Source organism: Candida metapsilosis (assembly GCF_017655625.1).
Source record: "Candida metapsilosis strain BP57 chromosome Unknown scaffold6, whole genome shotgun sequence".
Lineage (NCBI taxonomy): Eukaryota > Fungi > Ascomycota > Pichiomycetes > Serinales > Debaryomycetaceae > Lodderomyces > Lodderomyces metapsilosis.
Window position 1 is genome coordinate 563,149 of NW_027138164.1, and position 26,524 is coordinate 589,672.

A 26,524-nucleotide genomic window follows, 5' to 3' on the forward strand; every position below is an offset into this window, starting at 1 on the left:
TAAAGGAACCCAATCCAATGAATAGACAAGACTCTAGCTTTGATATGAATAAGATCTTCCTAGTTTTTAAGGTTTAGTCAATGGCAGCTACCATTACATAGTCATTTGCCTAGTCAACAGCCGTTTCTATTTCTCTAATTTTTCCTGTAAAAAAAAAAATACAAATAATCTAAAATACCCCTTTTAGTGTCTGTCTCTATGATTGATAATTGACCCACTCAGCAGGTTTAGTCAACCCCATCTTATCATAATACTTTTTACCACATGAATAACCCTGGAACGTAAAATCATCCTTTGGTTTACACGAACACTTGTGATCATATCTAAATTGAGCATTCAAAGGACATTGTCCATAAACATGATGTCTATATCCAACATCTTCAAAATAGTGGATCTTATCCTTGGGTAAGAAAAGTGCTGCAGCTATGGAATGTATTGGTGCATCACCCCATCTTTCATAAAAGAATCCACCAGTTGAATCCAAATATTCAAAATATTTCCTATATGCTTCACCTCGCCAGAAATTTAAATTGGCAATTTCAAAATTGGACCAGAAATGACACAAGTTGTAAGTTGCACCCCCATCATCACTAATAAAATCCATGAAATTGTCCTTGGCCACATATTGAGGATTTTTTTCAATAAAATCTTTAGTATGTTGCCATAATGTAGGTATAGTTTTCTCAAATTCATGGATTGATATAGTGAACCCATAAACTTTATTATTTTCTTGCATATACCTAAACAAGTCATAGTTTAAATCACAATTGATTTCAATACCTGGTTCAACTCTCCAATACCATTCATATTCATCCAATAATGGATTTCTCCAAAAGAAACCCAGCTCAAATCGACACATGTGTCTATAAGATTCAGAATCTCCATAGATGATTTTAGCTTGTTTCATTTGTTTACGTGTAGCTTCTGCTTTTTCCAAATTTATCCAATCTGGATACGACCAATGCTCTTTAGGGATTAATCCATATTTGGTTTTTCCAGAACATATAGCTGTGGTTAAATCTTTAAATTCTTGAGTAAATTCAACATCATTTAAAAATACCCAATCATAGTTGAATTTACGATTAAAACGATCTTCAACTACTCGAATTGACTTGATAAGGTCATAAAGTTCTTCGTTTCTGGCAAGTGTGACAAATGTAGCTTTAACTTTTTCAGTTGGAGGAGATTGTCCAGCAGCAGCAGCAGCAGCTGCAGCTTGTGGAGATTGATCTTGTGGGCTCTTTTGAAGTGCATTCTGCCCTTGTTCTTGTTCTTGCGCTTGTCCCTGTGATTGTGACTTTTCCTTCTCCAATTGAAGTTGAGCCCATTCCTTAACTTGTGCAACTGCGGCTCTTCTTTCTTCATCACTAAGCAAATCTGCTGCTTCACCTCCAGTTTTATCTCCCAGCAATATCTCTTCTTGGAATTTTTTCACATCCTCTGGTGTTGCTTTTGGTTGTTGTTTTAGTTGATCAGGAACAAGAACTTTTTCACCAGTCTGTCCAGTTCCAGTTCCAGCTCCACCTCCTTGTGGCTTCAGCTGCTGTACTTCTTGATTGATATTAAACAGTGCTGGCCCATGATGAGTAAGGGTATATATCACCAATACCGTCAATACCACAGCAACATACTTAAGATAGGGCAGTCTTGACCCAAATAGCGTCAATCCTTTCATTTTGTATATGTGTATATATATATGTGTGCTTGTGTAATAAGCTTTAGCTTTGTTATGGATGGCTTGTTTGTAATTGTTTGGGTGTATATGTAGTTAATGTGTCCTTCTATAATCAGGGGCTGGTATCGGTCGGTCGGTCGGTCGGTTGTTGAACAAGAAAATAGTTGAAGAAATATTTTTCTTTTTTTTTTTTTCTTCTTTTCTTCTTCTTCCTTCTGTGCTGTCTTATTAGTGTAAGGGGCTTTTCGTTGTTGAGATCTAGATGCACGATACAAACTAACTTTGTTTGTCTTTCTCCTTTGAATGAGATCTGATTTCTAATAAGGTTTAGATGATGGATTTCTATTTTTAGAGAGAGAAAAGTGTTGAAAATATATTTACACTTCATTAAATTTTCATGAGAACTTGTCTTTGGTTTAGAAGGTGTGGTCTATATTGTTACTATAATGTAACTTGTTTCTCTTGTGCCTTTATTTTTTAACTTGAGTTTGTGCAATCATGTGTACATATTATATGAAATTTGAAAGGTATGTTACATTGAGAAAAAGGGTGATGCATATGCAGAATTGGGTTTTTAGTGTAATTGTTGCACGTGACTTTTAGTTTTCCTGTTGCATTTTGCATTCTAAAAATAAATGGTGCAACAAAACATAGATGATGCAACAAGAGCTGTGGTTGTTATACTGTCTTTCATAAGTAGACAGTAACTAATAGTGTTTACTCCCAATAATGATTTTTTATACTATATTGTACCATTTTATACACTATTTTCCTTCTTTTTTTTATGTTCTTATGCGTAATCCAGAAGCAGGCACTCCAACAGTACTAATCTCGGTAATCTTACATACTGACCCCTTAAACTCTGGCTTATAAGTAGCACCAACCAAAGCTTCAGTCACACTAGGTTCACCATTGTAAATTGGCGTAAAACTTCCACTACAAATGGTAAATTCAGCAAATGGATCAAAATCAATCTCTACTGAATCACTAGCTACCGCATCGGCTTTAGCTTTCAATTTAGTTGCTTGATCAGCTCGAGGACCAGTACTTGAAATTTTCAAAAACTCTTCAGCAAAATACGATGCACTGGCAAAATTCTTATTCTTGAATGATTGAGTCATGGCCACATTCAATGCATTCAATTTATGTGCTGGTTGCAATTGAACCTTAGTAAAATATGAAGCCAATTCCAAATTACGCTTGACGTCAGTTGGTGGTAATGCACGACGAGCCAATTCAATGGATAACCCAAGAATATATTCTCGACATAACACCAACACTTCTTGACATTTGGTTTCGGCTGCTTCATCATCAACATTTAAAACAGTAATGGTATAAATGACTTGTCTGAATGTTTTAATTGCATCTTCAAGATTATTAGCTTTGAATTTCTTAAATGCAAGTTGCAATTGTTCTTCCAAGGAATCGTATCCAGGAACTTCTGGTCTAAATTTCTTGGAATCTTCTTCATCAGTATCTTCTCTAATAAATGTCTTCATTGCGGGTAAATCATTCACCCCAGGCAAGTACAATTTCGAAGCACCATAAACTTGTAAAAATCTTTCACGCAATGGTTCAAAGTTTGAAATACCAACTTGTTTATTCAACAATAATGCCGCTTGCTCAAAGGCACCAGCTGCAACATAAGTGGCGGGAGTTTTGGCATTACGTAACCAATCACCAATTTCATTCTCCAGGAAAGTAGTAGTGGCAGTGGCAGCAGCTTCAGATACTTCCTCACCAGCCAAGATATCACCTTCATCATCACCAATATCCAACTCTTCATCAAGTGCCCATGCATCACCTTCATCCTCCTCTTCAGCATCTTCAAATTCATCATTATCATATTGTAAACTACCATCATTAGCTGAAGCTTCCTTGTGCTCCTCCTCTTCAAGTGACAAATTGTCAACTTTACCAGTAAGCAAAGCAGTCTCAAAGTATGACAAAGAAGACTCTTTCAAAGGCCAGTTGGTAACTGGCTCAGCAATTGGCTGTGGAAGAGGAACAGCATCGCCCAACTCAGGCAACTCAACATCCTTTTCAGATATTCCCGCCTCTTCCAAAATTTGTGCAGCATAATCATCCAAATTATTTGATTTGGCCAAAGTATAAGCCAATGGCAACATACCACTCTTGATATAAACTTCACATCTCTTCTTTACATCATTGCTGTACAAAGTATTTTGAACAACAGCAGAAGCATCACCTCTATGTTCAGCAATAGTGGTCATCTTGTTTAATCTTTCACCATCACCTTTAAACAAATACAAAAATGCCAATTTATCAAACAAGTGCAATTGTTGATAAACAAATTCAACAATGTCAATATTTCCTTGTAATAATGCTTCTTCACCCAATTTCTCCCAGATTTTATTATTGTTTAAAATCTTGGCCTGCTCTAAAGCAACTTGCAAGTTACTACATTCCAAAGCCAACTCAAATCTAGTTTCTGGATCTTGAACAAAATGTAATGCAACTTCTGGGAACCCCTTTTTTTGCAAATACCCAATAATGTTTTGACCAACCAATGTTGAGTTTTTAATAATCCTCAATACTTCACCAAAGTTTTTATTCACCAAGGCACGCTTGAATCTGTATTCAGTTGGGTCAATCTTGATGACTTCAACTTGTCCTGAACGGTTTAAGCAATAGACCAAGTTTCCAGCAACTTTTGTAATGTAGACAGTATTTTCCAAAGTCTTGATGATACCATTGTCTCCATTCAATAAAGTATACTTGATATGGTTCAATGTCGAGTACAACAACACACCTGAATCATCCCATGAAGCACTCTTGATTCTAATAGTTTCATGCATCGAGGTGATCAATTCTAAATCCTTAGTGGCAATGGTGATTGTGTGTTTTGACAAAAGGGCCAAGTAGTGACCGTCATTGGACCAACTGACATACTTGATATTGTTTACAGAAAGTTCAGCCAATTCCTTCTTTTGCTGAACATCATAATTGATGACAGAGTGAGCCTTGACCAACAACACACGTCCAGGACCACCAGGCAATACATCATTCACCGACAGATCCAATTGGATAGTTTTGGTTACATTATTGCTCAAATCCTTCACATGTAATGTTTTCGAACCCTTGATAAACACAACAAATCTGTTACGTGAGATAAAAGTGGCAAAGTTTCCCTCTCCTTGTTTGATATCAGTTGGTTCAATAGCACCCGTGGCATGCTTAGGCAATGCAATCAACGCATAGTTTGAATTATCACCTTCTCCATGAACAACCAAAATCGAATTATCAGTTTGATTATAAGCCAAAGTTCTCATAAATGACCACGCTTTACCAATTTTCTTCAAAGACAACATTGGCAATGAGCTTTCTTGTTTTTGGAAATCAAAAGCTTGAACTTGTTTTTCGGCATTGATGTAAAACAACTTGTTTTGGAAAAGTGCATGGGCTGGTCTTTCTCTCTCTAATTTGAAAACCATTACTCCTGAATCGTGACATGTAGCAAAGAGATTGATGCTTGGATGGCTTGCAATTAACCAAAAACGGTCACTTTCCCTTCTAAATTGCTTAATTGGAACACGCTTGTTCAAATCCCAAACTCTAATTGTCTTGTCGTCGGAAACTGATAAAATAAGGTCTTGTTGTGGGTGGAAAATAGCACTCAATACATTACCAGTATGTCCTCTGCATGTATCAACTTCCCAAGCTTTGGTATCACTCATTCTCCACAATTTCACCAATCTATCATCTCCAGCTGATACAATCAACGGCAATGTAGGATGGAAAGCCGCGTAGTTGACACCTTTATCATGCCCTTCCAAAACATACTTGACAATGGCATTGATATTTCCAAAGATATCTTGTTGAGGCAATTGGTTCCTTTGAAGTTGATCTTCAAACGATCTAGTTGAAGTAGGAGCAGAATGCTTCTTTCTCAAACCGGAAATATCCCAAACACGTACAGTTTGATCCAAACTTGCTGAAACAATCAAATCTTCAGTTGGATGGAATTGAGCACTCATAACATAATGGTTATGACCAGTCAAACAAGCAATCTCTTGTCTATTTTGCCAATTCCAAATCCTAATAGTCTGATCATCAGAACACGACAAAATCCATGGTAAATCATGATGGAAAGAAACTCCACGCACATAATCCAAATGCCCATTCAAGGTAAAAATACATTTCCTGGTATTCAACGACCAGACTTTAATTGAATAATCATCACCTCCAGAAACAAACAATGGCTGAGTTGGATGGAAATTAACTGTTCTTACTGGTCCGACATGATCTTCAAATCGATCAATCAAGGTACCCATTCTGTAATCCCACAATTGAATAGTGGATGAATGCAAGGATACCAAGCACCAAGGTCTCTTGGGGTGGAATGCCACTCCTTTAGCCCTTGATGACTTGGACTCAAACTTGGTCAACATCTTCATGGTTAGTTTAAAAAAGTTAGTTGTCCTTTAGGTATGCGTTGTTTGTTTTTTTTTTTTGTTGAAGCAAAAAAATTCAACGAATAAAATTGTAACCAATGTGCACTACTACTCAGGAGACACTAGACAGAGGAAAGACGTACTAAACAGAAGAGCATTTGCTCTTAATCAACTTTTATCTAATAAATACCTATTTAAACAAAATAAGAAACAAATCCTAATGCAATCGCAAACAAGACTCCTTCTCTTCCTACTTCAAGATTCAATCCTGCTGCTCCACCGCTACTGGAGGAATCACCAGAAGTGGTTTGTTTTGAATTTTGTAAAAATCCACCTACTCCAGCACTTGGATCATAGTCTGTTGTGGTTGCTTGTTGATTAGTAGTAGCTTGATTTGCAGCTGCTGTGTTTTGTGCCGGCGCATTGGCGGAAACTTTCTTTGTAGTGGTTTGCACACTGGTTATTGTTGATGATCCACTAGTTTTGACAACAGTTGTAGTTTCATTCTCATTTTGAGATTCCCTGTCATTATCAGGATCAAACCCACTGGCATCATCATTACCCAACCAAGTTTTTTTGTTTGTCAAGTAAACGTTTGAAGCATCACCATCGGTACTGTTGTACAAGTACGCGTGGTAATCATCTGAATTAGTGGAGTTACTGGAAAGACGCACACCACTTGGTAAATCATAAGTTTCAACTTCGATATCACCGATGTGAGCGTAAAAGTACCCGTATTTTTGAATATCCTCCGCATCCCAGTCAACTTCACCACCAGCCCACTCAATAGTACCAACACCATTGGAAGAATCACCACCTGGCCACAAGGAAAATTGGATTCTGGACGGAGTTTGAGGGAAATCATACCTCTTTGTGGTGTCATTCCATGTATCATTTCTGTTCAATGTACGAACAGCCTTGTTATCGATAGACCAAGTGATGTGATCTTCATGCCAGTCCAACTCATAAGTATGATAGTATGCAAACGTATCATTAACAGTGGCATTTTTGGAATTAGTATAATTCAAAATACCTTGCGCATAGAAATTCGACTCGGCAGCTTGCAAATTATACCCGACGAATTCATAATCAATTTCATCTTGCACATCTGAAAACAAAATGAATGCAGTAACAACACCAGCACCGTGTGATGTCTTCATTTTAGCGGTAACCTTGCCGTACCATAAATATTTAGTTGATGAAAGAACAGTACCAGTTGTGTGGTTAGGCATTTGTATCAACAAAGCATTGTCGAAATAATCTACCCAACCTGTGTAGACCCAATCTGCTTCTGTTGCATTACCCAAGTACTCAGTAACTTTTTCAAGCTCTTCAACCGACTCCTTTGAGTCAAATGTCTTTGAGTAGTCGTCCATTCTAGGCATAGGCATACAAGCCGTAAGATTATATGAGTATCTGATATCACAACCACCCAAACAGTAAGCACCAGAACCACATTCCCCAAATTGAGAACAACATGGAGCATCTTCAGGACAGTGTTGAGTTGAGTTACATTTTGTAGTATCGGAAGCGATGGCCAAACTTAGTAGTGTGAACAATAAAACATAAAGAGTCTTCATCTGATGAAACGAGTGTGTGATGACTTAAACAATGGAGAACGAGTGACAGCACTTGTATCAACTTTATTGTTTTTTAGATGATGACACAGCCTTTATAGAGAGAAAAAATGAACTGATGGGATTTAGGCGCTTGATTTGACAATTTTTTTTTCTGCGCATCATTACACGACTTGTTTATTTATATATTACCCGATTGGGACAATTAATTACACGAAGAGGTTTTGAAAGGGGGTGAGTAAGTTGAATCAATCGTTTCTTATAAAACTTACTTACTGAAGAAATCATACATGTTGGGATCATAAGTTGAAGGCTGATCGTAGATTAAACCACTCTTTGAGTCCGAGTTCTTGTTTGCCTGTTGCCATGGTGGAAGCTTTGATTGCGACAGTTGAGACGAGTATGAAGGAGGGGAGAACGACTCGCTCGGATTCTTTGGAGGTAACTGTGGGGGTAACTGTGGCGGCGGCCTAGAGTAAGAATGGTGTGACTGAGAGGAGGTGCTGACCTGTGGCTGTAAAGGAGGTGCATTGAAACCAGAAAATTGTGGTTGCATAGGTGGTGCTGGTGGGGCATTGTAAGGCGATGACTGTGAGTATGAAGGAGTCGCATATTGAGCTCCACCTCCTGTAGAGTTTGCACTTGCCGTTCTTGGATAGTCATTCAACTTGAGGGAACCCATTGACTGATTTACGGTAGAGCTTACGATGTCCTCGCAATGTTTAAGAAGCTTCTTGTACCAGGAGTTGCCCTTTTCCAACCCTGCGTGGTACTGCGTCCAATTCTTGTAAAACAGTTCAATCCTTGCAATGCTATCACTCCATAATTGTGCTTTTTCTTGGTTACTTGATTGCAACTTTTTAACAACTGGATCACTTAATAATCTGCTCCACTCTGTCTTTACATCTGAAAGTATTGACTTTTCTCTATTGATTAAATTATCCAACTTGTCAATAAATGGTTGAAATTTTTTCAATTCAGCGGGGAATATCACACTCTTGATTTCATTATTGCTCATTTGCTTCGCATTCAACATCAAGATATTTGAGATATCATCAGAGTGAATGTCTTTTTTCAAGTTTTCTATTAAACTGGCCTTGTTTCCTCTTATGGTACCCAAGTCGTATAAAAATGTTTCCAATGTCTTGATTTGTTGATCCTGTGTATCGTCTTGATCAATAAGGCTCACTTCGTGAGTACCCAGTTCAAATAATTGGCGAAATCTTTGATCATTTGGCCCCTTCGAGAGGAGTTGGTATAATGATCTATCAATTAGCGAGGAAATCTTTTTATCTGAATTGGAAGCTTCGTAGAGAGCTCGTTTGAGATTAATTGCTTCATCTTGCTGAGTATATGGGTCAAACTTTGAAATTGTTTCGTAAATTCTTTGTCTCAATTTCACATTTTCCTCCTCCAATTCGGTATCCGTCACATATGTGGTTGATATCTCTCTCACTTTGGAAATAACATCAGCGGGAATCTCCTCCTCATCACTCGATTTCAATGCTTGTTTTATCTGGTGCAACGCCTTGGGTAATTTCAAAGACTCAAGGAAGGACTCTGTCTCCTCTTTTGATACTTCATAATAGTCAATCTCATTTCTCAACAACTGCGATTTCTCCTCTGAGTAATAACTTGAAAGCTCGTGAATGTTGATTGGCACAACATTGCTTAAAAAGTTTTGATATCCTTGCTCGTTCACCTCTTTCAACATGGGTATATCATTCAAAGGTACTGCTTTGGACACTTGCAATGGTGTTAGCTGATTCCAATTGGCGTCTTTCTTCACCAAGTCGTGGTATATCAAATCATTATCTTTCAGCAACTCATCAGTTTTAATCTTTACTGCGTCTTTTTGATAGTTGTAGTTGTCCAATAAATCATACACGTTACCATGTCCTTTACTAATAGCTTTCATAGCATGGGGGTTTACATTCTCCAACACTGCATTCGATTGAATTAGGAACCCAATCGCCTCACCATATTTCCTTCCTGCTTCAAGTTGCAAAGCGTGAAAGTAAAGAGCCAATGACTTGTAGTATTGGATTTTGTAATATATAATCGAAACCCAAGAAGGGTCCAATTGTGCAGTGACATATCGTGAATCCTCCTCCTCTTCACCTGGACCGTCAAAATCTTCCAAATCATCATAGTCATCAACAATTTTAAAGCTCTCTTTCTCCTCTTGACTAATCATATTATAACACTCCTCATATTGCAAGCTAGTGGACTTGCACAACTTGGCAATCAACGAATTCTTCAGCTGATCTAAATCATTTGTGATTGCATTCAAGGTAAACACTTCCTGCGCCTGGGCGAGATTCAACTTGCTTAAAAACCTAATTGTAGCTTGGCTCAAATCGTCACTAGGGGCATGAAGAAAGTTTTCATTCAAGTACTCGTAAATCCCTGCCGCTTGTTGCAACATTACGATGGAGTCTTTGACTGTAGCAACCCCATTACTACTCTGCAGTTCATTATATTTTGTAATGGCAAATTTCGTCAACAACGCACCAATGTTGAACAAAACGTTGGCCTTCTCAAATGGCAAGGCATTTTGCCTGTGTGTGATGTCAGGAGAAAATGCATCATGCCAGACAAAGTCCAACTTCTTGGATCTATTCAATGAGGAGAACTGAATTTTTACATCCAACACTTCCAACTGGCTGTAGTATTTAAAATATAATCTCAACCCCGTGTTGTCGGCATGAACGCCCCTGATATCTTGGCGCAATTTTTCAAACGCAGTTATATCTGTTTGGTAAGAGGAGGTGTTTCCATATATCGATAGGAGGTAATTGTTGAGTGGTTTGACCCATGAGACCTCCTCGGTCTTTTTGCTAGGGATGGTGAGTAAGCTTGTCTTCATTGGAGAAAGAAGTGTTGAGATTGATTGCTCACAAAAATAAATTACCAATAAATAAATAAATAAATAAATAATGTTCCTACTTGCTAATTAACCCACCTTCTACACACAATGCTCTATACATAGAATCCTTGCTTCTCAACAAATTATCCGGTGAGTCAAACTCCTTCACTTCTCCTTTATCAAGAACCAATACTTTATCACTATCAGATATAGTTGCCAATCGGTGAGCAATTGTCAAGATTGTCTTGTCTTTGAACTCAGTGCGGATGGTGTTTTGCACTATTCTATCAGTTTCAACATCAATCGAAGCAGTGGCTTCGTCCAAAACCAACACATTTGACTTGTTTAGCAAAGCCCGCGCTAATGAAAGGAGTTGACGTTGTCCTGCTGATAGGTTAGATCCTCCTTCAAATATCATAGCGCCAAGGGAGTCATCACCCAATTGCTCAACATGATCTTTCAAGTGGGCTAATCTTAACACGTCCCACAATTCCTCATCTGTGTGCTTACCCAAAGGATCCAAGTTGTCACGAATTGTTCCTTCAACCACATTTGAATCTTGCGGAATGACATTCAACAGACTTCGTAAGTCGTAGAGACCTAATTTGTCAATAGCTTCTGAATCAAGTACAATGTGGCCTGCAGTCGCCTCAACTATACGAAACAATGCCATTGTTAGAGTTGATTTCCCTGCGCCAGTTCTTCCAACTACTCCAATCTTTTCCCGCAGCTTGATGCTGACATTGATGTTTTTCAACACAGGTTCAAGATCTTCTCTGTACTTTGTAGAGTAGTTTTGAAACAGAATTTCACCTTTGGCAGGCCACTTGGTGGGTGGGCGGTAGGTGCTAACCTCAGCCGCTTCTGGTTTCAACCCACAGTATTCAATCACCCTTTCTAAGGAAACCGATCTTGTTTCAATATCTGCCCATCCTCTGATGATCATACTAAGTGCATTACTGATACTCAATGCATTTACCAATACAAACCCAGCTAGACCCGAGCTCAACTCGTGCAGAGTGCCTCGTGTGGCCAAAATGAATAACGACGAGGAATAAAGAATCACAGCGGAAATAGCTTGTAATCTCATTGATAACCATCTGTTGCATGACAACATCGTGTAATGGACTCTGATAAATCGGTTTGTGATTTCATTATTGATTGTGGTAAATTTGCCTAGTTGTCCATAAGCCCTGATTGTTTCAACACCATTGACTGATTCCAGCAAGTGTGAAAACAAAGGACTTCTGCAAGTACTGACCAACCTCTTGAGCTCACGGGTGCTGGGAATGTAAAACACCCTGATTCGGTTGAATATAACAAAAAGGATCAAAATCACCACAATCATTATTGGTAGGTTGAAAATCACCACCGAGAGAACACCAATTGCTAATAATCCATAATCAATGACAGCCAAGATGGACCAGATAAGCTGCTGGTCAACAACATTCATATCATCAGCAAATCTATTCAAAATACGTCCAATTGGAGTGGTTTCGAAAAACTGCATGGGACTGCGCAACACTGACCTAGCCATTTTATCGTGAAAGTACTTTGATCCTCTGATGACACAGTAGCTCCACATAATCAACGCGGCAGCAAGCATACACGCGGCACCAGAAATACCAGTAATAGCATAGATTGTGAGGTAAAACAGTATAGACGAGTTGTGGCCTTTATCCAAGTTGATTTCTGACCAGTATTTGAGGATATAATTTGCACCTATATTGCAAGTGACATTCCCAGCGTAAATAAACACATATAAAATGATCATGGGGAAGTTACATGCTTTAAAGTATTCGAGATAAACTCTCAACTTGACCTGCCCTTTAGCTCTGACCTCTCTTCTATCCGGTTTGTCCACTTCATCTTCCTTTGCACTTTTGTTGGATACCACACTTGATCTTCGTTTTGGAGTATCCTCTTCATGTGTCAGGTCACTACTATGCTCATTGATAAGACGTGCTAGTTCTGATTCATTCTCCATCACCTCCTTGTAACTCCCTCTCTCGGCAATCTCTCCTCCCTGGAGTAATATAATTTCTCCCGCATATCGCAAAACATTGATAGCATTTGTGGCAAGAATGACCGTTTTATCAGACAACATCCCTCTAATTACATCACGAATGATGCTCTTACCAACGTGTGCATCAACAGCAGAGAGAACATCATCTAGTAAGTAAACTTCTGCATTGGAATAAACTGCTCTCGCCAATGAAATTCTTGCTCGTTGTCCACCACTAAGTGCGATCCCTTTTTCACCAACCATTGTAGCATCACCTTCAGGGAGGATTTCAAAATCAACTGTTAATTGACATGCAGCAACAACTCTATTGTAGAACCTCTCGTTGTAGTTTTTCCCAAACAAAATGTTTTCCCTCACTGATGCATTTTGGATCCATGGGTGTTGAGCGCAGTATGCTATTGAACCATTGACTTCGACCGAGCCTTTGGAAATGGGAACTTCCCCTAGGATTGCTTTAATTAAAGCTGATTTCCCTGTGCCAACTTTTCCAACAATACAAGTAAGCTGTCCACACCTCGCTGTGAGGTTTACATTTCTAAGGGCAACGTTATCACTATCCCATGAAAATGTTGCATCTTTCACTGAGACTGTCACATCATTAGGCAACACAGGCTTGTCCAGTCTAACCACTTTCGACTCATTCTCCTTCATCGAGAAGAACTTATCCAACCTAGCAAAACAATTTGTTGCTTCTACTATCGCAACAATGGCATCAGGAAGTTGCATAATTGGCTCAGTTATAAAATCAAACAACGACAACGCGGGGAAGATGATAGACGGGATTAAGGAGATCCGAGTGAGCTTGACGAATGCGACCAAGCAAGTGATGGTAATTGCAAACGGAATTGTGTTCCATAAAAACATGGAAAATGCATTGAAATGGCCGATTCGTTTTGCCATCACCAATTCCTTATCATTACGTATCGCAAAGAGACGTCGTAACATTGGCTGCTCCCATGCGTAAAGCTTGATGCTTTTGATTGACTGTAAGATCTCCGACGTCAATTTCAACCTTTCATCTCTATTCTTCATGTTTTTCTTGACAAGGGCGGAGATTGAGGTACTGATTTTGCTACTCAATGGGACTAGCACCACAGCGGCGGCAAAACCAAACAATGCGGACACCCCAAGCAACCGGTACAATGCCCATATACCAATTAATAATCTAAATGGCAAGTTAACCACAAACGCATGCATTGCCAATTGCGAGAGTTTAGTCACATCAATAGCCAAGTTGTTGATGATTTCTCCACTGTTTTTGTCCTTTCTTGCATCAGCAGAGAGGTTGATGGCTTTCCTGTAGACAAAGGTACCCAACGAAGAGTAAACTTGTGATCTAATACGGAAATGAATTGCGGCAAATCTAAACATTGCGGTCAATTTACCAACAGAGCAGAGAAAGATTGCTGTTGCGATGGAGAGTCCAACCACTGGAGGTTTCCCACTGTTGATGTAAACGAGGAATTGCTGTAATAGGAAAGCTTGACCCAAGTTAGCGGCAATGGCAATCCACTCCATAACCAACATAAGCACTATGTTTAAGGAGTAGAGGGAGAGATACACCCTAAACAAGGACTTACTACCATCCTTCCATTTCTTTAAAGTTCGATCATAGGTGTATAAGCAATTCTGTACATAATGTACTGGTGGAGTTTCCCCAGGGTCAATTGTCTGCGTCTCGTAGATCTTCCGAATTGTGGGATCCAACCACAGGAATGTGATTTCCGACCAGAAGTTGTGGACTGTTTCGATATTCCAGTCGTTCAATTCGTAATACTGCTTAAGCTCCAAACTTGGAGAATACAATCCAACTTCAAACACCAATATCATCACTGCATTTATGAAGAGACAAAGTTCTGCAACTTGAGTAACCCGGTTGTGATTGAATATTTTCACGTCGGATAAGTTGTCCTGAAGGGAGACAATTAAGGTGAATATTACCTGTGCCAACCAGTATAAAGAAGGGGCTGCCAACGGCACAACACTTTTCACCGGCTCAATAATATGCAACGGCAAGATAACCCCAAGAAGAACCACATTTGCCAACAATGAGTAAAACAACAAGCCTGAAAAGTGGACCATTAAAACAACATACAAGAGCAACTGAATCACCACCAAATTCAACTTGACCAAGTGGAAACCACCAACACTCTCAAGCTTGAATGGGTTGCCAAAGCTGTACTTGATTCTAAATGGGCCATAATAGTTGCTGTATATAAGCTGAACAAACTGAAACACCACAAGGATTGCAAGGGCAAAGCTGCTAGCCAAAGAAGCCGCAGCTACAAAGCACGGGTTCAAACTGTTGGACAGGGGATCACTCAAGGGATCTCTAATATCACACGATCCCATTTTGGTGTAAAGAGTAGTAGCAATGGGATTTTTTTTCCATACGGCACGAAGTTTGAAAAATTTAAATCGGATTTGATTCCTTTTTGGGATATTTTTTCCCCGCCCCGGATGAATAGACAGAGAATTTAAGTAGTGTACTTTAGGATTAAACTTAAACTACTTAACTAAGCCAACTTAACTAGTTCCAACACAGCAATTAGATGAAGAGTTATTGAGAAAAGTGTGTTTATTCGTCTTCCTCTCTGAGCAATTGCATTCGCTTTTGTGTCTTTTCTCAGAGCAACACTCAGCATGAATCAAATTTCGTCAGCAGCATCATCAAATCTAAGGGGAATGTAATAACCTGGTAGGTTATTCTTCAAATCGCATCTGTGATCCTTATTCTCCAGGGTGTCGAGTTTCCACACCCCGGATCTCAGATTGCGAATAAACTTGATTGTAGCGGTACACTTTCTCATTGCACATCTGTATCTAATAAAACTTTTAGCTCTCTCGGTACCATCCGTGTCGTACAACCAAGTCCTGTACTTCCTCATAAATTCGGTCAACTCGTCTCTGCTTCTGAAAGAGCTCACGGCAATTTCGCGGTGGATGTTGATGTCACAAATTGCAATGGAGTCCATTTAGGGAAATTTGGTTGCAAAATTCTTTTTTTATTTTTTTTTTTTTTGCTTGTTCAAAGAAAAGGAAAGAAAAAAACGAAAAAATTGAAAAAATAGGGAAACAGTCAACTACATATAGTAAAATATTACGCTAATTTAACAAATTTTATTAAAAAAAGTATATAGAATCGAATCAAAAAGAATTCGATTAAACTTCTACTACCAACAAAATATGCGAGATAAATGGAGAAAAAAAAGTGTCCGAAGACTAAAGCTGCTTGAAAAACAGAACCCTCCGCAGTGTTTCAGGCACAAGACCAGATCCCAAAGGTGATGGTGAAGCCTATGGGGAGGTGACCATCAACACGTGTTGCGGGGGGTTAGGACGATTGAGGCGGATGTCACTGCGCTCATACGAGGCGACTGCAACGTTACTAACGAAACAGCCTTTTAATAACCTTCGAAGAGTGTGGAATAGCAACACTGGCCTCGTCCCCAATTGGTTCGAGCATAAAATGACAAAGTAGCTTTGTCCTTTCAGGCCTCGTCTTAAGAGGACGTCATCCTAACCAATACCCGCAAACATCTAGCACCCCTAAAGCATCAGCAACCAGCAACCAGCAACCAACAACAACTACGACAATGTTAGTAAATTTTTCAAGATAACATAGAATTTATACATCGTACCTTCTATGCTGTTCAAGATTCCTTGAAGTGTTGAGTAAAATCGAATCTGTTCGTTGGCGAGATTGGTGGGCTTTTATACTTTTCACAACAAGAAAATCACCAACCCCACGTGGCCCCACTTGGGAAAATTTCACAACAAACTACAACGCTAAGCCACCACGTGGCTCTTTCCATAAGTACTATCTTGTTACAATACGGATCTTTCGGCATAAAGAACAATACCAAAAAAAAAGATTTGAATGACCAAAAAAAAACACAGACAGGGCTCATAACCCATCCAAACACCAGTAGTAATCTAGACAAATAAGCAAAAGTTATTGTTGCTATTGTTACAAAAATGAATGCTTATGGAAAGTGTGGCAACTAATCAATCAATCACTACCCAGTTTTGTGTAATTAATTAACAGATAAGAGAAATGTGTTTCCTCATTTGTCACAAATTTCTTTAAATATCCCACGGTTATTTATCAATTTTTTTCACATGCATTCCTTGAATATACAAGTACAATCTCATGATTCTATCACCGTTCTTATCCGGAGAATATCCGAGGGATTTTTTTTTTTTCAGTTTCTCTGTATAGTTTTAATAGTTGCACATTGATTTTGTGTCACATCTATTATTATATTCGCTCCAGTTGCAAAGACTGTCCCCAGTAGTGAAAATATCCACCATCTCTATCCAAACAGCAAAGAGAAGAACATAGAAAACTCAGTCAACCTTAAGAATGTCTTCAACACCCACAATTGGCACCTTACCAGTTGGATTCGTTCCATTTACACTCAACCTTAAACACCCGGTTTTGATCACGCCCCACGTATCAAGACATAGGGAGCCTATTGATACCCTTATGGGGATTTATGCTCTGATGCATATTCGAGTTGGTATTACAGATCTCAAATTGAAGTTCCCCGATGAGACATTGCTGTTGTATGAATCAGATACGCCATTGGATTACTATTTGTTAGTTGGCCGCTTACTTCGAAATTTAGCTGACGGTAGAGTGATTGGGTTCAGGGAACTTTATTATATGGATCAAGATCACTGGTCCAACCAGCAAATGGTATCAAAACGGGTGAAAAAGATTTCCACTGCACTAAATATAGAACTCGACGATTTGAATGTGATTCCAGACTGTATGTGTACAGTCAAAACAACATTTTTGCGTCAGGATTTGACGGAACTTGCTGCGTTCGATGCAATTAACATCTGGCTACAAGAGGATGGTTATCGCCTTAGGAGCAGTAATGGTGTGGTTATGCTCATATTCGAAAAATTTGGTGCAATGATGGATTTTTTACATCAGTATAGACATACGAGAACTGAAAAGCAGTACATATGTGTCAGCTCCTCAGGATTTCCATCACACGGATTGTTGGACAAGATTGCCGAAATAACGACAAGGTTTAAAGTTCCTGTCATCGGCGTCACTGACCGTGACACCGCGGGACTTCACATCTACTTACAATTGAGATCTAAGATACCAAATACGATTTACCTAGACATTGTCCCTCAAAGGACAAACGAGAACACAACCATCAAGGCGAATGAGAAACGCCGGGCCTCAAATCTAATGAAAGATGAAGAGATTCCTTTGTTTATCAAGTATGTGGCAATAGACATCTTTAACAAGAACAGAACAGTCGGTCTTAACCAGAATGCAAACTTGGGGTATGTCATTTTAAAGAAGGTGGAGTCTACGCTGTTTCCCGATGGTTTGGAGACCATTGAGATCGATTACAACAGGTTGGACATCTAGGCACGTGCAGGACACGTGTGTGTGATTAGGGTTTTTAGTTTGTGTAATTTTTCAGTTTTTTCAGTTTTTCTTCTCGTTTGTAGAGTATAAATTGTGAATAGATATGAACACACAGCTTACTCTGCTTACTCTTTTCTTTTCTTTCCTCTTCATTAGAAATTACTCAACAATGCGTGACAAGTGGCGCAAGAAAAGAGTCAGAAGACTCAAAAGAAAGAGACGGGCCGTCAGGGCCCGCTCTAAGTGATTGATCTCAAACATTATCAAATCAAATTTAAAATCAATCACATGAAATTAAATTAAATTAAATACAAAGAAAAAGAAAAAAAAAAAAAAAATTTCGGTATTATTTGCTGTTGCTGCTTATTGTTTATAAATTTTAGTATGTAACTTTTATTAAATAAACAAAATTTTTTATATCTTAACAAACTTTAAAGTGTAGAATAAATTAAAAGCGAATTTCATTAACTGGTTATGAGTCTCCTAATATAAAAGCAGGAGGTGATTCCTGGACATTGCTATTCTGGTTGTGCCTAAAACCATTTTTAGAAAACAAATTCACTATGGCTACAAGCACTACAATTTGCAACACCGAGGATAAAGAAAGTGTCGTTATTAGAAAAAGGTCAGTGCATGTTTTGGACGAAGAAGAAGAAGAAGAAGAAGAATTTGACGGAACTGATGTTGAGAACTACTTAGAGCACGCTGATTTACCAGAAAACGATGATTACACTACTGATGACGAAAGTGATGTGGAAGAAGATGCTTTAGGAGAGTCTAATCAACAGACGTGTACAGAAGAAGTCGAAGAAGTCGAAGAAGTCGAAGAAGTCGAAGAAGTCGAAGAAGTCGAAGAACCCAAATCAATCCCGGACGTTGAGTTGGAACGCAGAGCAGCTATAGCTGAGCACGATCGGAACGTTGTCGAGAGTTTCCGAAAGGCAGTTGCCCGTGAATTTGATGAAGTTTATGGCTTGGATTTATCTCGTCCACTATCTTTAGATTACAATGAGTGGCTCAATTATATTAATAAGGGAATCCAAAGATTTGGAGGATCCCTTGATACGCCTACAGCCGTTGTTTATACAATGCACTACGATGAGTTGAAGGACAAACTGTTCCAAAAGTATCTTATTGCTGCTTTAAAGGAAACATTGTTCAATCGTCTTCTCAAATTGAAACCCAACCTCATTGAATCATTGAGAGTGAAAAAAAAGACGGATATTCAAATGGATGACGTTTTAAATTACTTGAGGGGGTGGGATAAGGTTGCAGTAGAAGAAGACTTGCTTGCGTTCTTCTATGAGGTGGGTGACTTTGAGAAAACTCTCCCTTCACCCTATGATAGAGGAAAGTTCTGGGCGGTCCTTAGAAAGAGGATGGAAAAGGGGTCATTACTTGATAAATTCAAATATCATGCAATCGGTCGGGATTACCATTATTTTTTGGCGTTTAACAGTGCTAGAGTAGATGAAATCACCACCCAGAAATTCATTGAACACATCCTGGAATATTTTTTCAAATCAACTGGTGGCAAGATAATGTTGCCAAATGCTTCAACATTTGGACGTACTTTGAATATCAGGAACAAACCTAAACAGGAATTCGACGTTTTAGCTGATGTCATGAAGGCGGGCTTTGATACTTTGAAAGATGGAATGGACCGTATTACTTCAGCTATCGAGACTTTCGACAGAAATTCCTCAGAGAGGCACCGCAACAATGACGGAAAAAGACGGAGATATTAATTACAGAGAAATAGGGCTTCTGAGGAAAGCTAGGTTGAGAAGCAATAGTGCTTTGGTTTCGTTTATTTGGTCTTTTTTTTTTTTTTTTTTTTTGTTCTTTTTTTCTATTTAATCTAGATTGTATAGTGTTTCGGTGTGATTCAATTCTACTTATTTTTTTATTTGTGTGTGTATCTTTTATTTTTTGTGTACGAGAAAAATTTACACAGGGGAGGAAAAGTTTACAATAGAGCGAATAGAACAAAAGATGTGACACAAAATCAATGTGCAACTATTAAAACTATACAGACAAACTGAAAAGAAAATCCCTCGGTTATTCTCCGGATAAGAACGGTGATAGAATCATGTGAAATTGTAATTGAATATCCATGGAATGCATGTGAAAAAAATTGGTAAATAACCGTGGGATATTTAAAGAAAGTTAAAACAAATTGAGAGAAGAGATATACTATGAAGTATCAAAGGACAATAGTGACGGCAATCGGAAAGAAGTGGAGAATTACTTACCGTAGACGGTGTTGTAAATACGGTAGAAGTTTGCCTTTCGTCTGTATAGATTCGTAAGTAGTTTTGAATACAAAGTTCTTACTTAAAAATCCTACAACCCAAAATACACAAAGCAAAACACCAACATGTGGTCTAAATTGGAAATTCCTATCACATCCATAGTAGATCTTTCTAATTGTGTTAAATTTGAAGAAGGTTTTACTAACGAAAATCGCAAAGATTGGGTTTATCGCTACGAGGGTGTTATGAAAACGGCATTTTGTGGCAAGTTTTTTTTTTTACTATATAAACCTGACTCTATGACAACTTTTTAACTCGTAGCCATTAAGTTCAGTAACCATGTCCAGTAATCAACAACCTGGCTCAAGGAATCGCCTTTTAGAATTGAACCGTGACCAAATCCAAATTCATCGCATTGATGGAAATACTTTTCCGGAAAGAATTATTATCGAGCAATTACAACCACCCAGGTTCAACAATTCAAGAATGACAACTGATATTCTGTACAAATTGGGGCTCCACGACACTGTTCCAATAAAGTTGAGAACCAGCACAGAGCAGAGGAAATTTACTCATTCGGTCAAGTTGGAAAACTCGGATGGCACATATACTCGTACAGAGGAAGGGACACGTGATCCTGATTTTGGGTTCAATGACGTGAAAAGCAAGTTTGCTGGGTATCGAGGTTCGGAGGACTTCGAGAAACGGTCATTTCACTTACACTACGACCTAAGAGATGGCATGTTTGAACAGTTTACTTTGTTTTTCGACCATGTTATCAACTTCGAAGCCCCGGTTATCTTTAAGGGGACGCTTGAATTGAATGTGGTTATAAACAATTCGAGATTGAATATGAAGAATCATCAAGAGTTATACAATGAACTAGTTGATAGGTTCAGGATTTTCTTCAGGAATATCTTTTTTATTCCCTTGGTGAGTAAGAGCAGTGAAAACTTGAAATTTGCATGTCGGGACACATTGGCTATCGACTCACACTACCAGGTTGAAAACGTGATTGAAAAGTATGTTATTGATATTGAGATACAAATAGGAAGATCCCACATTGAGGTGTCAACTGTGCTCCAAGTAATGGACACGTTGCTAAAACGATGGCTCCAAATGCAGGATCTAAAGCTCCCATTTATTTTCAATCGAAGAATTAGACAGCGTTTTAAGGGCTTGGCTGAGAAAAGTGCAACCTTGAAATACGTACAAAGTGTTGGTGATGCCCCATGTATGCAGAATAGACTCATCTCGCGTGGACTGCACTCATCACTTGAGGAGGAGGTAGATGACGATGACTATTACATTGGAAATCTTGGTCTAATGCCAGCTCTAAGGGGTATTCGGATGCCGAGGTATGACCACGCAGCATATCAAACCGACGATGACTTTCTCGAGGAGATTGACCGGGATTACGAGGTGCATGCTCCCAGAATACAAAGAGTTCTTGAACGACCAGTTGGCTCAGCATTATTCGGCCTCAGGGGACACATACCTCCATATGATTGGACCAACAATACTCAGCTCCGTGATGACAATCAACAAGCCAATGAGGGAAATCGACGTATGACTCTTCGAGTTCCACCATATCAGGATCCACCAGGACGTGAGAATGACCACCTTTTCGAGGAAAAAGAAGAAGAAGACGAAGAGGATTATCCAATGTACCTGGAATCTGATAATGATGCTGATGCTTCTGATACGTCAAGTGAGCCAGACACTGATCTTGATTTTGGAAAATTTAGAATACACGAACATGAAGGTGTACAATATTTGAGCACAAGAGGGAGTGGGGAGACATATCACTCGATGATAGATGTCGTTGACAGGTTGAGAGCTCACGTTTTATCTACATGCAATGGGGGTGTTTATTATTCTAACGATCTCAGCTTGCTACATCAAGAGGTCAACAACTACGCAATAAATAACCTTGACACTAAGAAGAAGTACGGAGATTGGATAAAAAAACTGCGAAATCGATTCGTGCTGGTATTGGGTCAAAATATGGAACGTCGTGAAGACGAAGAAGAGGAAGGTGAGGAGGAGGCGGAATAAACAGCTTTTTTAGGTTTAATAACTTTACCTTTATTATACAAGCTCTATTTACCCTCTAACCTCCTTCTTGTTTGTATCATTGCTTTTGTCAAGTCGTCTTTGATGGGTAATGACAACTCATCAACCAAAGTTGTAATGACCTCCTCCGATATCAAGAGCTTCTCCTTGGTGTCTTTATAAGCTTCGTCTATCTGTGGAAGTGCTGTAAACCTTAGATGTGTTTCCTTTAATAAATAGTCCAAGTTGTGGATCCCCATCAATGCTTTCACATGGCAATAAAGTCTATAAGCGAGGTAGAAACCAGGGACGTTAGGAACCACTGGAACCAATGCAAATGGCAACGTCAATGGGATCCCTACTGCACATAAGATTGCTCCCTTTTTGTGTTTTTGGTAATTGTTTGTTCGAAATTGAACCAACTCTTGAAGAATTGCCGATGGTGATTGGCTTTTCGCGTGGTACAATGGAATCGGTTTCAATTGGCTATTGGGGATCTCCAACTGTTTAACATCCGATTGGTGGATGAAACCTTGCGTATCTTTTTCCGCCGGTTTGAGCAAATGCAAACTCTCCTCGTTAATCTCTCTAATCATTGCCTGCTTGTTGGGAAACGAGCGAAGACAATTTTCCTCATACGGTATCGTTGAGAGGAGTTTGCGGACCCACTCGACAATCTTGACATTAACTGAAAGCTTTGAGGCTGTTAATTTATTCCATCCGATTGTCGCCACATTAACAGCCTTGGTTTCAATCTTGGTGACTAACGGAGCACGGCTTTGAATAAGTGGCCTGTGGTTACAGTAGATAAACGAGCTGGAGGTGGTTAGCGGGATCGACACGACATATATCGAGTTCTTGCTGGGTATGGGAACCATTGGGTAAAAAAAAAAAGTGTTTGATTGCTATCGAAAAACTAAAGCGTAAACAACGACATTTAAGCAGAACAAAAAACCACAACGATGGAGTCAGAGGAGTCACTAGATCCATTCAGAAATGCCAATGTGCAGACGTATAGCCACAGGCCGAATGTGTTTCCTGTTTACGTGCTAGATACGGTATCCAAAGGAAACAATGATTCTGTTGACCCATATGGTGCCGACATAAACGGTTCCTGGTTCCAGTTTAAAAAATCCATATTCAATCCAACAACACATAGGACGGAGATTGATCAGAGGTATCTAGAGGAGTACGATTTAGGGGGCGCTTGGGGTGGAGATGCTCGACTTAAGGAGGAGTTTACCGATTATCAACAACTAAAAGAGGCTAATAAACATCGCAGCTTTCTTAACCTATTTATGAGGACAAAGGATCCAGGGGAGAATGATACAAAGGTTAGGTCAACTGCGGGATACTGGATGGGAGAAAACAGGTCACAGTTGAAACCGGCATTTAGAAAGTTTTTCATGCAAAACCCATTGCTTCCTTTGACATTGAGGATATTGACGTTGATATTCTGTGCGATAGCGTTGGCGTTGGCATGCAGTATCTTTGTATTCTCCAGAAACACATACGATGGTGCCAAAGTTGGCCAAAAGGCGAGCACGATCATGGCGATTGTGGTGCAAACATGTGCCTTGGTTTACGTAATCTACATTGCGTACGACGAGTACTCAGGAAAGCCGTTGGGGTTGCGTGATCCTATTGGGAAGTTTCGGCTAGTCATGTTGGACTTGTTATTTATCATCTTTTCATCAGCAAACTTGTCATTAGCATTTGACAGTCTATATGATGATGAGTGGGTGTGTGAGATTTACAAGAACCCACACGGAGTGGAACTTGCCAATCAGTTCCCAGTGATATCCTCCATCTGCACGCGACAAAAGGGTCTAGCTTCGTTTCTATTTGTGGTGTTGGTCACATGGGTGTTGACATTTACAATCAGTGTAGTGCGTGTGATAGATAGAGTAAATGTGTAGAAGGGAAAAAAAAAAAAATAATAATAAGGCAACAACAACCAACTTCTCTTTAACCCATGTCTACCTTACCCGCATTCACTGATCTCAATGCTACTTGGGCATTCATCCAGCCAGGGTTGGAATTTATCCTAGGCGCCCAGAATGATCAAGGCGTCACGTCGACAATGTACATGAATTGCTACACTGCAGTTTACAATTACTGTGTCAATAAATCAAGAAGAGGACTGACATTGAGCAATGAAAACAACTCATACTCATTAGCTGGAGCAGAGATTTATAACAAATTGGAAATGTATTTGGTGCAGTTTATTCGTAACCTAAGGAAATCTCCTAATGAATCGTTTTTGGAGTTTTATGTTCGCCGTTGGACGAGATTCACTATTGGTGCTGTTTATATGAATAACGTGTTTGATTATATGAATAGGTACTGGGTGCAGAAAGAGAGATCTGATGGGAGAAAGGACGTCTTTGATGTGAATACATTGTCGTTGATTAAATGGAGGAATGAAATGTTTCAGCCAAATGCTGACATCTTAATTGAGCAGGTGTTGGATTTAATCGAAAAGCAGAGAAATCACTTGATTGTGGATACAAACTTGATCTCTACTGCGATAAAGTCGTTGGTGTATTTGAGTATTGACATTCAAGACTTGAAGAAGCCAAATTTGATCATTTATGTCAACTCTTTTGAAAAGCCATTTTTGGATGCAACAATGAGCTACTATACAAAAGAGAGTTCAGAATACTTGGCCAACCACAATGTTGTCGACTATATGAAGAAATGTGAGACTAGATTAGCGGAGGAGATTTCTCGATCAAACACATTTTTAGAAGACCATTCGAAAAAGGCCTTTGTCAACATCCTCAACCAAGCAATGATTGAAAACCATGCTTCAGAAATGTATGATCAGTTTAGAATTTTGCTTGAGCAGAACCAGATTGACCATATACACCGAATGTATAAGCTTTTAACCAGAGTGCCAAAAACTCTAGACCCATTGGCCTCGTCTTTGGAAGAGTTTATCAAGAAAGAAGCTAATGTGGCTTTGGAAAAGATCAAGAACCAAGCCGATGCCGATGTTGGAAAGAAAAAGTCAGGAGTGGAGCCAAAAGTGTACATCAATACGCTCATCGCCATCTATAACCAGTTTAACGACGTTGTAATTCAAGCGTTCAACAAGGATACAAAGTTTATCAGGTCATTGGATAATGCATGCCGTCATTTTGTCAACAACAACGTTATTGCCCTCCCCAAGCCAAGATCGCCATGTAAGACCCCTGAATTTTTGGCCAAATATGCTGATGGATTTCTCAAAAGTAATGCCAAGGATGCCGACATTGTAGACATGAATGCCGACAATTTGATGATTGTTTTCAAATTTATCAACGACAAGGATACATTTGAGGAGCATTATAGACGGTCCTTAGCGAAGAGGTTGATCAATGGGACATGCAAATCGGACGAGTTGGAGGAAAGTGTCATTCACCGTTTACAAGAGGAAAACTCTATCGAGTACACCTCGAAAATGACAAAAATGTTTTCCGATATGAAGGCATCAGAAGATTTGAAAACAAAGGTTAAAGACACCAATGTGAAGGAGTTTAATCCATTGATTCTTGCTCAGAGTATGTGGCCATTCCGTCATGTTCCTGACTACGACTTGAAAGTGGCACCAGAACTTGAAGCGCCACTTGCTCAACTCAAACAAGTTTATTCAAGCCAGCATCAAGGGAGAAAATTACAATGGTTGTTTAACCACGGTAGGGCTGAAGTCAAGGCCAACCTTTCAAGAAAGGGGAAGCCACCATTTCAGTTTCAGGTTAGTAATGTGCAATTGATGATTTTGATGGCGTTCAACAAGAGGTCAAGCTATACCTACAATGAGTTGTATGATATTGTTGATTGTAACAAGACTGTGTTTGATAACCATCTCAATCCGCTTATAAAGTTTAAATTGGTTGAGTCGTCTAGTGAAAACTTGGCTGAGGCTACATTAAAAATTGTTGAGTATTACAACTCCAAAAAGGTTAAAGTCAACTTTATATCCGGTATCAAGTCAGTTGACGTTAAACAAGAGGAGGAAGATGCAACGAGGGAAATTGTTGCTGCTAGGCAAACATACATACAAGCCACCATTGTTAGAATTATGAAGAGTAGAAAAGATTTGGGAAATGCAGAATTGTTGAATCAAGTGATGGAAGCTGCGCTGTCAAGATTCACCACTAGAGTGCTCGATGTTAAGAAGCTGATTGATACGTTGATTGAGAAGGAATATATTCGTAGAGAGGGAGATAAATATGTTTATATTAGTTAGGGAGAAAAAAATAAAAATCC

General features: G+C 39.1%; 10 protein-coding genes across 10 annotated transcripts; 5 read left to right on the forward strand and 5 right to left on the reverse strand. All coding sequences in view use genetic code 12, as the record gives it.

The window, feature by feature from the left end:
* Positions 1–196: 196 nt before the first annotated feature.
* On the reverse strand, positions 197–1,675 carry MNT2 (alpha-1,2-mannosyltransferase KRE2; the record flags this gene model as incomplete). The annotated part of the gene is made up of 1 exon (XM_067693504.1): positions 197–1,675. One exon carries the CDS (start codon positions 1,673–1,675, stop codon positions 197–199), a length of 1,479 nt encoding a protein of 492 aa, XP_067547219.1.
* A 782-nt stretch (positions 1,676–2,457) lies between these two features.
* On the reverse strand, positions 2,458–6,087 carry I9W82_004433 (coatomer subunit alpha; the record flags this gene model as incomplete). Its single annotated transcript, XM_067693505.1, has 1 exon — positions 2,458–6,087. The coding sequence occupies one exon, from the start codon at positions 6,085–6,087 to the stop codon at positions 2,458–2,460; it is 3,630 nt and encodes a 1,209-aa protein (XP_067547220.1).
* A 197-nt stretch (positions 6,088–6,284) lies between these two features.
* Positions 6,285–14,914, reverse strand: I9W82_004434 (uncharacterized protein; the record flags this gene model as incomplete). The annotated part of the gene is made up of 4 exons (XM_067693506.1): positions 6,285–7,632; positions 7,958–10,507; positions 10,656–11,803; positions 11,909–14,914. The coding sequence occupies 4 exons, from the start codon at positions 14,912–14,914 to the stop codon at positions 6,285–6,287; spliced, it is 8,052 nt and encodes a 2,683-aa protein (XP_067547221.1).
* A 296-nt stretch (positions 14,915–15,210) lies between these two features.
* On the reverse strand, positions 15,211–15,537 carry I9W82_004435 (uncharacterized protein; the record flags this gene model as incomplete). The annotated part of the gene is made up of 1 exon (XM_067693507.1): positions 15,211–15,537. The coding sequence occupies one exon, from the start codon at positions 15,535–15,537 to the stop codon at positions 15,211–15,213; it is 327 nt and encodes a 108-aa protein (XP_067547222.1).
* A 1,391-nt stretch (positions 15,538–16,928) lies between these two features.
* I9W82_004436 (uncharacterized protein) lies at positions 16,929–17,960 on the forward strand (the record flags this gene model as incomplete). The annotated part of the gene is made up of 1 exon (XM_067693508.1): positions 16,929–17,960. One exon carries the CDS (start codon positions 16,929–16,931, stop codon positions 17,958–17,960), a length of 1,032 nt encoding a protein of 343 aa, XP_067547223.1.
* Positions 17,961–18,523: 563 nt separating this feature from the next.
* On the forward strand, positions 18,524–19,708 carry I9W82_004437 (uncharacterized protein; the record flags this gene model as incomplete). The annotated part of the gene is made up of 1 exon (XM_067693509.1): positions 18,524–19,708. The coding sequence occupies one exon, from the start codon at positions 18,524–18,526 to the stop codon at positions 19,706–19,708; it is 1,185 nt and encodes a 394-aa protein (XP_067547224.1).
* An 846-nt stretch (positions 19,709–20,554) lies between these two features.
* Positions 20,555–22,273, forward strand: I9W82_004438 (uncharacterized protein; the record flags this gene model as incomplete). The annotated part of the gene is made up of 1 exon (XM_067693510.1): positions 20,555–22,273. One exon carries the CDS (start codon positions 20,555–20,557, stop codon positions 22,271–22,273), a length of 1,719 nt encoding a protein of 572 aa, XP_067547225.1.
* A 44-nt stretch (positions 22,274–22,317) lies between these two features.
* Positions 22,318–23,148, reverse strand: I9W82_004439 (uncharacterized protein; the record flags this gene model as incomplete). Its single annotated transcript, XM_067693511.1, has 1 exon — positions 22,318–23,148. The coding sequence occupies one exon, from the start codon at positions 23,146–23,148 to the stop codon at positions 22,318–22,320; it is 831 nt and encodes a 276-aa protein (XP_067547226.1).
* Positions 23,149–23,232: 84 nt separating this feature from the next.
* Positions 23,233–24,189, forward strand: I9W82_004440 (uncharacterized protein; the record flags this gene model as incomplete). Its single annotated transcript, XM_067693513.1, has 1 exon — positions 23,233–24,189. The coding sequence occupies one exon, from the start codon at positions 23,233–23,235 to the stop codon at positions 24,187–24,189; it is 957 nt and encodes a 318-aa protein (XP_067547227.1).
* A 56-nt stretch (positions 24,190–24,245) lies between these two features.
* On the forward strand, positions 24,246–26,504 carry CDC53 (cullin; the record flags this gene model as incomplete). Its single annotated transcript, XM_067693514.1, has 1 exon — positions 24,246–26,504. The coding sequence occupies one exon, from the start codon at positions 24,246–24,248 to the stop codon at positions 26,502–26,504; it is 2,259 nt and encodes a 752-aa protein (XP_067547228.1).
* Between the last annotated feature and the right edge of the window lie 20 nt (positions 26,505–26,524).